This window comes from Siphateles boraxobius, unplaced genomic scaffold (assembly GCF_051911475.1).
Source record: "Siphateles boraxobius isolate OS27281-9 unplaced genomic scaffold, OSU_SipBor_1 126, whole genome shotgun sequence".
NCBI classification, from domain to species: domain Eukaryota; kingdom Metazoa; phylum Chordata; class Actinopteri; order Cypriniformes; family Leuciscidae; genus Siphateles; species Siphateles boraxobius.
In genome coordinates, this window is record NW_027508729.1 from 895,001 (window position 1) to 907,500 (window position 12,500).

A 12,500-nucleotide genomic window follows, 5' to 3' on the forward strand; every position below is an offset into this window, starting at 1 on the left:
ACACTCAAGAACGGCGGCAGAACATTAAAACACAAAACATTGAGCAGCATTTGAGTCATTTTGCATTGGTTGTGTTATCAGTTTGTGTTTAGTGTGTGCGTGAGTGAGAGTGTGTGTGTGTATGTGAGGGAGTGTGTGTGTAAGGGAGTGTGTGGTTGTGTGTGTTTAGTGTGTATGTATGTGTTGGCATTGTAACTGCAGTGCAGGTGCGAATTTGCAGATGAATTCTGTTTGTCCTCGATGAACTTTCCTCAGCTGATGTTTCCCTGAAACACACACAGACAAACACACACACACACTTCATTTAGCATTTTTATGAGTGTTATTCTCCAGAATGGTTGTGTATGTAGTTTAATGCCGTGAAGCACGACACTGTGTTTATTTACACACTTGTGATCCAGTGTTATCAGCCTCTGGTTTACAGTAAATGAGTTTGACTTCAACCTTTAAATGCATTAATCATTAAATGTTTCAGCAATCATTACATATTTGAGTCTTACTATTCGTGTTCTTTAATTTTATGCCTGCAGTAACTGAGTGAAACATCATCATCATCATTGTGTATAAGACGCTGCCACCTTGAGGAACAAAGGCAAGGCAAGGCAAGGCAAGGCAAGGCAAGTTTATTTATATAGCACATTTCATACACAATGGTAATTCAAAGTGCTTTACATAGAAGAAATTAAAATAATCAAAAGAAATCAGAATAATTAAAACAGTTTAGAATAAAAGATAAAATACAGAAATCAGAATAATTAAAACATAAAATAAAATACAGTGCAAACAGTCGGACGAACAGTGGCACAGTGCTCATTCAGTAAATGCACAGCTAAACAGATGTGTTTTGAGTCTGGATTTGAATGTGACTACTGTAGGAGCACATCTGATCTCTTCTGGAAGCTGGTTCCAGCTGCGGCTGGCATAGTAGCTAAAAGCAGACTCGCCATGCTTAGAGTGAACCCTTGGTATTTCTAGCCGATGTGATCCTAATGATCTGAGTGATCTGTTGGGTTTATATTCAGTGAGCATATCTGCAATGTATTGAGGTCCTAGGCCATTGAATGATTTATATACCAGTAATAATACTTTAAAATCAATCCTAAATGTAACTGGCAGCCAGTGTAAAGACCTGAGGACTGGTGTGATGTGTTCATATTTTCTGGTTCTGCTCAGAATCCTAGCAGCAGCGTTCTGTATGAGCTGCAACTGTCTTATGGTCTTTTTGGGAAGGCCAGTGAGAAGTCCATTACAATAATCCACCCTACTGGTGATGAAAGCATGCACAAGTTTTTCTAAGTCTTGACTGGAAACAAAGCATCTAATTCTTGCAATATTTTTCAGGTGATAATATGCTGATTTAGTTATTGCTTTGACATGACTACTGAAACTAAGGTCTGACTCTAGAGACACACCCAGATTCCTGACTTGATTTTTAGTTGTTTGACCCCTAGACTGAAGGTATGCGTTCACCTTGAGAACTTCATCTTTGTTTCCAAACGCAATGACTTCAGTTTTGTCTTTGTTTAACTGAAGAAAGTTTTGGCACATCCAATTGTTTACTTCATCAATGCATTGGCAAAGGGAGTCAATGGGGCTGTAATCGTTAGGCGATAGGGCTAAGTAGAGCTGTGTGTCGTCTGCATAGCTATGGTAAGCGATTTGGTTCTTTCTCATTATTTGGCTCATTGGGAGCATGTACAGGTTGAATAGGAGTGGCGCAAGAATTGAGCCTTGAGGGACTCCGCATGTCATGGATGTCCACTCAGACTTATGGTCTCCTATACTCACATAATAACCTCTGCCTCCTAAGTATGACCTGAACCATTTTAGGACTATCCCAGAAAGCCCGACCCAGTTTTCCAGCCTGTCAAGAAGTATTTTGTGATCGACAGTGTCAAATGCAGCACTGAGGTCGAGTAGTACCAGCACTGATAATTTGCCTGTATCAGTATTTAAGCGAATATCATTTATTATCTTTATGAGCGCGGTCTCTGTACTGTGGTGCGGTCGGAAACCAGATTGAAAATGGTCAAAGTATCCATTCGAGCTTAAGAATTTGTTCAGCTGATTGAAGACAACTTTTTCAATGATCTTGCCTATGAAAGGAAGATTTGAGATCGGTCTATAGTTGTTTAATATGGTCTTATCCAGATTGCTCTTTTTCAGGAGGGGCTTGACAACAGCAGTTTTCAGGGAGGTCGGAAAACTCCCAGAGAGAAGTGAGGCATTTACCACTTCTAGGAGATCTGCTTCTAAGCTGTGTAACACATTTTTGAAAAAAGATGTGGGAAGTGCATCAAGGGCGCAGGTTGATGTTTTTAGTTGCTGTACGGTTTCTTCCAAAATTTTGCCATCAATTTCTTCGAAATCAGACATAGTTGCTACTTTCTCGTGCTGTTGTTTGATCTGCCTGACCCCAGCGCAACTCAAGGATGAGCTGATCACCTTTCTGATATTATTGATTTTCTCAGAGAAGAAAGAAGCAAACTCACTGCACTTTCTCACTGAGAGCATTTCACTGGGAATCTGGCTTGGGGGGTTTGTCAGTCTCTCTACAGTAGCAAAAAGAGTGCGCGTGTTGTTTATATTGCTGTTTATAATATTCGAGAAAAAAGTCTGTCTAGCTTTGCTTAGTTCCTTATTGAAAGCATGGATGCTGTCTTTGTAGATGTTATAATGGACTACAAGTTTTGTCTTCCGCCACATGCGCTCTGCTTTTCTGCATTGTCTTTTCATATTTTGCACTGCTGTTGAGTTTCTCCAAGGTGCTTTTTGTCTGCCACTCTTCTTCCTGACTTTCACAGGAGCAATATCATCAATTACACTCTTAACTTTTGAGTTAAAAGAATCAAGGAGAAAATCAACAGAGTCAGCAGATATGCTTGGTGTTAAAGATATAGCCTTCATAAATAGTACACTAGTATTCTCATTTAAGCATCTCTTCTTGACAGACACAGATCTAGCTTCAATGGCAGGAGAGATCAATATATCAAAGAAAATACAAAAATGATCAGACAGTGCTACATCCTTAATAACAATTGATGAAATGTTTAGACCCTTACTGATAAGTAAATCTAGAGTGTGTCCACGATTATGTGTGGCTCCATGTACATGCTGAGTCAGATCAAAAGTTTTTAAAACAGTTTTGATTTCTTTTGCCATATTGTTTTCTGCATTATCTATGTGAATGTTAAAATCTCCAGCAATGGCAAAGCAGTCAAACTCTGAGGAAATAGAACTTAACAGTTCTGTTAAGTTCTCAGCAAAAGCTGGAGAGTATTTTGGAGGCCTGTAAACAATGATAAGTAAAATGCGTGGAGCACCTTTTAACACAATACCCAGATATTCGAAAGACGGGTAATTCCCAAATGATATTTGCTTACATTGATAGACATCTTTATAAAGAGCAGCTAAACCTCCGCCTCTTCTGACAGCTCTGCAGACACTCATAAAAGTAAAGTTAGGAGGGGCTGTTTCATTGAGGACTGTTGCACTGCAACTTTCTTCTAGCCAAGTTTCATTTAGCAACATAAAATCCAGGTTGTATGTGGTTATTAAGTCATTGACTAAAAGTGATTTATTTTTAAGTGAGCGGATGTTTAAAAGTGCTAACTTAACAGTCTTACTTTTTGTCCCCACAGCAATCTTGGTATGTCGTGTAATAGGCACCAGATTAGATGGGTTTGCTGTACGGCTTTTGAAGGCCTTAGACTTTCTATCATGTAATTGAACAGCAATAGAAAAACATACAGGCACACCAAACAACAAAGGTGAAGTGCACAATAATTATTGTTGTGCAGAAACACAAATACTTACACTATTACATCCCACGACCCAATACACTTTAAAAAAAAATAATTAGAAAGCTCTTGTCCTTATCAGCTTGATTACCTCACACACACATGCACTGAAAATTTCAAATACTTTTAGCCTTTTATGTTCAAACCGGATTCAGAAAAAGATGGAGAGACTCAAGAAGTGACAACATTCCTGAATGGTTAGTTGATGAATTTATGTATCTGATGTGTAGTTATCGTCTAGTCATTGATTAGCATATTCTGTCTTGATAATCTATAAATCATGCCCCCGGGGGCGGGGTTTATGTTAATTTTAGGGTTTGTGATGTCACCAACCCTGGAGGAATGTCCTGTAGTTCCTATCAGCCGTTTGTTGTAGTTCTTAAAAAGCAACTTCTTTAAAATAAAATATCTTTGCTTTGAACTTTGAGCGTTGTAACTTTGCAGATGTTGTTTCTGCTCAAACAGCAACATTACACACTAACTAAAGTTAGAAAAGTGAAATTAATCAACCACCCTTTTCACACTGATTTAGCGTGAGTGTGAGTGTGTTTACCTGTTCTCTGAGCTCGTATCCGGCAGGTGAGGTGAATCTGTCGACACACAGCGGCGCTGGAGCACAAACAGTTCAAATACTGAACTAAAGACTCGTCAGGGTCCTCGTCACATGTCTACACACACACACACACACACACACACACACACGCACACACACACACACACACACATGCGCACACACACAGTGAGAGATCATAGAATCACATGAAGGCGCTCATGTAAGTGTGTGTAGAGTTGAAATGCTCACCATGTTGTATCCGCGTGTGTACACCTTGACGTGACCTTTGACCCTGATGTGCCTCTGAAGCCCCTCCCACTGACCCGCATTCAACATCAGCAGATCGCAGACCGTTTCAGACGAGAACCAGACGTGAGCCTCACCAGAACCGTCCTCCACCGCCACCCTACACACACACACACACACACACACACACACACACACACACACACACACACACACACACACACACACACACACACACACACAGACAGACTATCAGGGACTGATACTTGAAAAACTTAAAGGGATAGTTCACCCAAAATTTCAAATTAGCCCATGATTTACTCTCCCTCAACTCATCCTAGGTGTATATGACATTCTTCTCTCAGACGAATACAATCAGAGTTATATTAATAAATGTCCTGGCTCTTCCAAGCTTTATAATGGCAGTGAATGACTGTATGTATTTGGAAGTCAATCAAAGTCCATCTATCCATCATAAAAGTGCAACTCTCCATCATAAAAGTGCATCTATCCTTCATAAAAGTGCATCTATCCTTCATAAAAGTCCATCTATCCATCATAAAAGTGCAACTCTCCATCATAAAAGTGCATCTATTCATCATAAAAGTGCGTCTATCCATCATAAAAGTACAACTCTCCATCATAAAAGTGCATCTATCCATCATAAAAGTGCATCTATTCATCATAAAAGTGCGTCTATCCATCATAAAAGTGCAACTCTCCATCATAAAAGTGCATCTATCATCATAAAAGTGCATCTGTCCATCATAAAAGTGCATCTGTCCATCATAAAAGTGCATCTGTCCATCATAAAAGTGCATCTATCCATCATAAAAGTGCAACTCTCCATCATAAAAGTGCATCTATCCATCATAAAAGTGCATCTATCATCATAAAAGTGCATCTGTCCATCATAAAAGTGCATCTGTCCATCATAAAAGTGCATCTATCCATCATAAAAGTGCATCTGTCCATCATAATAGTGCATCTATCCATCATAAAAGTGCATCTATTCATCATAAAGTGCGTCTATCCATCATAAAAGTGCAACTCTCCATCATAAAAGTGCATCTATCCATCATAAAAGTGCATCTATCATCATAAAAGTGCATCTGTCCATCATAAAAGTGCATCTATCTATCATAAAAGTGCATCTGTCCAACATAAAAGTGCATCTGTCCATCATAATAGTGCATCTGTCCATCATAATAGTGCATCTGTCCATCATAAAAGTGCATCTGTCCATCATAAAAGTGCATCTGTCCATCATAAAAGTGCATCTATTCATCATAAAAGTGCATCTATTCATCATAAAAGTGCGTCTATCCATCATAAAAGTGCATCTATCCATCATAAAAGTGCATCTATCCATCATAAAAGTGCATCTATTCATCATAAAAGTGCATCTATTCATCATAAAAGTGCGTCTATCCATCATAAAAGTGCATCTATCCATCATAAAAGTGCATCTATCATCATAAAAGTGCATCTATCCATCATAAAAGTGCATCTATCCATCATAAAAGTGCATCTATCCATCATAAAAGTGCATCTATTCATCATAAAAGTGCATCTATTCATCATAAAAGTGCGTCTATCCATCATAAAAGTGCATCTATCCATCATAAAAGTGCATCTATCCATCATAAAAGTGCATCTATCTATCATAAAAGTGCATCTGTCCATCATAATAGTGCATCTGTCCATCATAAAAGTGCATCTGTCCATCATAAAAGTGCATCTGTCCATCATAAAAGTGAATCTATTCATCATAAAAGTGCATCTGTCCATCATAAAAGTGCATCTATCCATCATAAAAGTGCATCTATCCATCATAAAAGTGCATCTGTCCATCATAAAAGTGCATCTGTCCATCATAAAAGTGCATCTATCCATCATAAAAGTGCATCTATCCATCATAAAAGTGCATCTGTCCATCATAAAAGTGCATCTGTCCATCATAAAAGTGCATCTATCCATCATAAAAGTGCATCTGTCCATCATAAAAGTGCATCTGTCCATCATAAAAGTGCATCTGTCCATCATAAAAGTGCATCTGTCCATCATAAAAGTGCATCTATCCATCATAAAAGTGCATCTGTCCATCATAAAAGTGCATCTATTCATCATAAAAGTGCGTCTATCCATCATAAAAGTGCATCTATCCATCATAAAAGTGCATCTATCATCATAAAAGTGCATCTATCCATCATAAAAGTGCATCTATCCATCATAAAAGTGCATCTATTCATCATAAAAGTGCGTCTATTCATCATAAAAGTGCATCTATCCATCATAAAAGTGCATCTATCCATCATAAAAGTGCATCTATCTATCATAAAAGTGCATCTGTCCATCATAATAGTGCATCTGTCCATCATAATAGTGCATCTGTCCATCATAAAAGTGCATCTGTCCATCATAAAAGTGCATCTATTCATCATAAAAGTGCATCTGTCCATCATAAAAGTGCATCTATTCATCATAAAAGTGCATCTGTCCATCATAAAAGTGCATCTGTCCATCATAAAAGTGCATCTATCCATCATAAAAGTGCATCTGTCCATCATAAAAGTGCATCTGTCCATCATAAAAGTGCATCTGTCCATCATAAAAGTGCATCTATCCATCATAAAAGTGCATCTGTCCATCATAAAAGTGCATCTGTCCATCATAAAAGTGCATCTATCCATCATAAAAGTGCATCTGTCCATCATAAAAGTGCATCTGTCCATCATAAAAGTGCATCTATCCATCATAAAAGTGCATCTATCCATCATAAAAGTGCATCTATCTATCATAAAAGTGCATCTGTCCATCATAAAAGTGCATCTATCCATCATAAAAGTGCATCTGTCCATCATAAAAGTGCATCTGTCCATTATAAAAGTGCATCTATTCATCATAAAAGTGCATCTGTCCATCATAAAAGTGCATCTGTCCATCATAAAAGTGCATCTGTCCATCATAAAAGTGCATCTATTCATCATAAAAGTGCATCTGTCCATCATAAAAGTGCATCTGTCCATCATAAAAGTGCATCTGTCCATCATAAAAGTGCATCTGTCCATCATAAAAGTGCATCTATCCATCATAAAAGTGCATCTATCTATCATAAAAGTGCATCTGTCCATCATAAAAGTGCATCTATTCATCATAAAAGTGCATCTGTCCATCATAATAGTGCATCTGTCCATCATAAAAGTGCATCTGTCCATCATAAAAGTGCATCTATTCATCATAAAAGTGCATCTGTCCATCATAAAAGTGCATCTGTCCATCATAATAGTGCATCTGTCCATCATAAAAGTGCATCTGTCCATCATAAAAGTGCATCTATTCATCATAAAAGTGCATCTGTCCATCATAAAAGTGCATCTGTCCATCATAAAAGTGCATCTGTCCATCATAAAAGTGCATCTATCCATCATAAAAGTGCATCTATCTATCATAAAAGTGCATCTGTCCATCATAAAAGTGCATCTATTCATCATAAAAGTGCATCTGTCCATCATAATAGTGCATCTGTCCATCATAATAGTGCATCTGTCCATCATAAAAGTGCATCTGTCCATCATAAAAGTGCATCTATTCATCATAAAAGTGCATCTGTCCATCATAAAAGTGCATCTATTCATCATAAAAGTGCATCTGTCCATCATAAAAGTGCATCTATTCATCATAAAAGTGCATCTGTCCATCATAAAAGTGCATCTGTCCATCATAATAGTGCATCTATTCATCATAAAAGTGCATCTGTCCATTATAAAAGTGCATCTATTCATCATAAAAGTGCATCTGTCCATTATAAAAGTGCATCTGTCCATCATAAAAGTGCATCTGTCCATTATAAAAGTGCATCTGTCCATCATAAAAGTGCATCTATTCATCATAATAGTGCATCTGTCCATCATAAAAGTGCATCTGTCCATCATAAAAGTGCATCTATTCATCATAAAAGTGCATCTGTCCATCATAAAAGTGCATCTATTCATCATAAAAGTGCATCTGTCCATCATAAAAGTGCATCTATTCATCATAAAAGTGCATCTGTCCATCATAAAAGTGCATCTGTCCATCATAATAGTGCATCTATTCATCATAAAAGTGCATCTGTCCATTATAAAAGTGCATCTATTCATCATAAAAGTGCATCTGTCCATTATAAAAGTGCATCTGTCCATCATAAAAGTGCATCTATTCATCATAAAAGTGCATCTGTCCATCATAAAAGTGCATCTATTCATCATAAAAGTGCATCTATTCATCATAAAAGTGCATCTGTCCATCATAAAGTGCTCCTCTCGGGGTTAATAAAGGTCTTCTGAAGGGTAAACTATCCCTTTAAAAATGTAAAAAAAATTTAGAGGCGCAATGAAAAAATGATATGTACATTCACAAGAAAGATTACATTTATTCACACACACACACTCACTTCGCCTCAGCCTGAAACACTGCGCTGGTCGAGTCACATGGTGGGTGTGTGCGGCCACAGGACGTCTGTGGGGACAAAACATCACGGGGTCAAAATAAAACAAACGACAGAAGCTGAGAGTTGAATTCAAAATCCCATTCATTTTACTCATCTGGGAATTAATTTTGAATGATGGAAGTTAATCGAAGGTTTATGCATTTATTGAAGCCATCTGTCAGCATTATTGAACATATTCCCCAATTATCACATTTAAACGCATAAATTCCGGTGAAAAACTACATTACATAATTCTGATTCTCCACCAATCAGAGAATAAAAGCATGTGAAACGCACCAAAAGACTCCGCCCACTCCTATATATCTCAAGTATACTGAAATATTGGTGTGTATCAACATATTTACAGTATATGCATATTTAACAATATCCTTGAATATATAATCATATCATTCGCAATGCTTTATGGGATTATAGTTCTTTCCCGAATCAAATCCTCTGGTTGGTTGGTTTGGATCATGCCTTTTAACTCTTCAAAGACTTTTTACAATCCCTACATGGTCAAATACTTCTGAAACAACAGGACAGGAAGGAATTCTGGGAAATCAGCCTAACAGAACGTCCACATGTGACGCAAGCGATGACATCACTACCTGTGTGAAGATGCTCCCGCAGAGAGAACACGCCCACTGCAGCCGCAGAGACAGCACACGCACCACGTGACCTTTGACCTGACCCACCACCCCCCGCTGCGTCCTGGCCGACGCCCAAGAGCCCAAGAGCATCATGGGAGGAGGAGCCTGAGACACAGCTGACCTGCAGAGAAGGGCGGAAACCACCTCTGAAATCATCAAGCGTGAACAATTGAAATCAAAATATCACTTATTTATCAATAGGATTCATATCATGAAATCAGCTTTTCAGATTATTCTTAAAAAAAGAGTTCCATTTTAATTATACTTCCTTAAAGTCATGAAACTGAACTTGTCTTTTATTCCCTGTTATAACGTACACTATATTGCCAAAAGTTTTGGGCCTTTTCATAAACAAGAACTTTAATGACGTCCCATTCTTAATTCATAAAAACATGTGCATTAGTACATATATTTACAAATATTTACAAAAACACATATTTTTGTATTGTTTCCAGTCCAAATATCTAAAAATTCTTAAATCAAGATGCATTTACTAGATGAGTAAAATTATATAAGATATTATGTCCTGTTTTCCGGGTAAATAAATCAAAATTAAGTGAGTTGATGCTAAAAAAAAGCAAAAACTTTATTGAGAAATGTTTGAAATTTGGACTGGAAACAAGACAAAAATACTAAGTAAGAAAAGCATTTTTTGTAGAGAATAAAGAAATAATTTTTAATAAAGTAAAAAAAAACAACAACAACATTTGATTTCATACTGCCTTTAATTTTAAATTGCAATTCTACATCCTGTTTTCAGATTCAGGCCGGAAGTGAAGTGCAAGTAAACACACTCACCCTGAACTCAGATCAGTGACGCTCACACGGCTGATGGGAAGAGAGCGGCAGTACACGTTACACGCCCTGAAACGCACACACACACACACACACACACACACACACACACACACACACACACACACACACACACACACACACACACACTCAAGTCAAGTCACCTTCATTAGGTGTTCAAGCACGAAGTGCTGAAAACCTATTGTAATTGCTATTTGGAAAAAAAAAAATCCCCTAAAACGCATCGTGCAGCCCAAACCGTAAGGCCTAGAGACTTGAAACTCGGACAGATGGTAGGCCACACTTTTGGGGAGAACCTATCAGAGTATGACCCCGATTGGCCCATAGGTGGCGCTACAGCAACCAAAACTACTAATTTGCTAATAACTCATCGACCGTTGGTCCTAGCCTCAAGATGTTTACACCACTGTGATCTCAAGACGGACAAAATGTATATCTCCGATATTCCCGATCGGAACCAAACCAGTCTAGGCCTATTCTCTGGACTCTCTAGATCAATAATTATCGAAAGTTGAACTTTTGCATTTGGCTGGCTGTAACTGGGTCATTTAGAAAAGGGGCATGGCAAAATACACTCAAAAGCCTATAAATCATAAATAAAAACTCAGAACTTCACAAAAATTGGTGAGCATATGCGTCATAACATGGTGAAGAAGCATGCAAAGTTTCATGGAGATCGGACCATAAGTGGCGCTATAACTCTTAAAAAGCTTAAAAACCATGTATTTCCTATGGTAAATTGCCTGTATTAGCTGTAAATGGTCTTTTCCATCTACAATCATATAATGTTCATATCATAATGTTCAAACCATCATAAATCATTATAGAATGTGGTATATCATGGTAAATCATCCTATAACATGGTGAATCATGCTAGAATCATATTAAATCATACTAGAATGTGTTAAATTGTGGTAAACCATGCTAGAGCAGGGTAAATCATGGTGAATCATACTGGAACTTGGTATATAATGGTAAACTATGCTAAATCATGCTAGATTCATGGTGAATCATACTGGAACATGGTAAATCATGAAAAATCACACTAAAATGTGGTATACATGAATATCAGTCACATGACCTCTTACGCCATCCTCTCTTTTTCCAGTTGACTGCCGCCATCTTGAGTACCTGCCGGGTACTGTCTACAATACTGACGGCATTAGCTAGGAAGCAGATTTTCTCTGTTTGTTTCATTTTATACATAACCAACTTTGTTTATGTAAACCCTGTGTGTATTTGACAGTATTCGCGCAATAAGACTAGAAAAATAACTTCGTTCAGTAACCTGTCGCTGTTGTTAGACAGGCTTAGTGCGCGTGCGCTTCGGGTGTACGCGCTCAGAAAAGCGCTCGTTAGAACCGCGCATCAACACGTGAATGACTTGTTAGCACATGAAAATAATGAACTTATGTGAACTGCATTGTCCCGTTCCTCTGCGTTAACATTTGATGTGAATATACGTCGCGTTGTAGCCTATGCTGAGACGGAGGCGCCAGAACTGCAACTGATAGAATGCACGATACTACGACATTTCTTCAGAAGCAGATGGTGGATATATTTTAATCCACGATCATGAATCGTGATATCGCACAGCCCTAAGCTAGCGTAAGCTCATTATCATTTACATCCACTCACCACAGACAACATGAACACTGCACAGAGAGTTTGCACACACAAACCACTGTTATAACATAAAAGCAAGCAGCTGCGTGCATGGTTGGGCATGATATGATTGAAGGATTTTGACTGAATGCGCGCAAAGTGCGCTCCCTTAATAATTCCTAAAAAGATGACATCAGTTAATCGCGATCTCACATCTCTGTTAATATCAATTAAGCTGACTGCACAATGAATCTTTCATAATATATACACTTTGTTTGTTACAATTAGAGGATTTGTCAGCATACAGAGCTCCGAACAAAAAGTCAGTTTTGAGCATATACAGTACTCCCCTCACT

General features: G+C 37.9%; 1 protein-coding gene across 1 annotated transcript in view; it reads right to left on the reverse strand.

Moving 5' to 3' along the window:
* The window catches only part of ctc1 (CTS telomere maintenance complex component 1), a 47,259-nt gene that overhangs the window by 75 nt on the left and 34,684 nt on the right, over positions 1-12,500 (reverse strand). Inside the window, exons 18-23 of the mRNA XM_077225147.1 lie at positions 10,522-10,587; positions 9,682-9,844; positions 9,035-9,099; positions 4,603-4,759; positions 4,354-4,468; positions 1-266 (exon numbers count right to left, since the gene is read on the reverse strand). The exon at positions 1-266 is cut by the window's left edge and continues 75 nt beyond it. Of these exons, the coding sequence (XP_077081262.1) occupies positions 166-266; positions 4,354-4,468; positions 4,603-4,759; positions 9,035-9,099; positions 9,682-9,844; positions 10,522-10,587 (667 nt within the window). The 3' untranslated portion in view covers positions 1-165. The remainder of the gene's footprint in view (positions 267-4,353; positions 4,469-4,602; positions 4,760-9,034; positions 9,100-9,681; positions 9,845-10,521; positions 10,588-12,500) is intronic.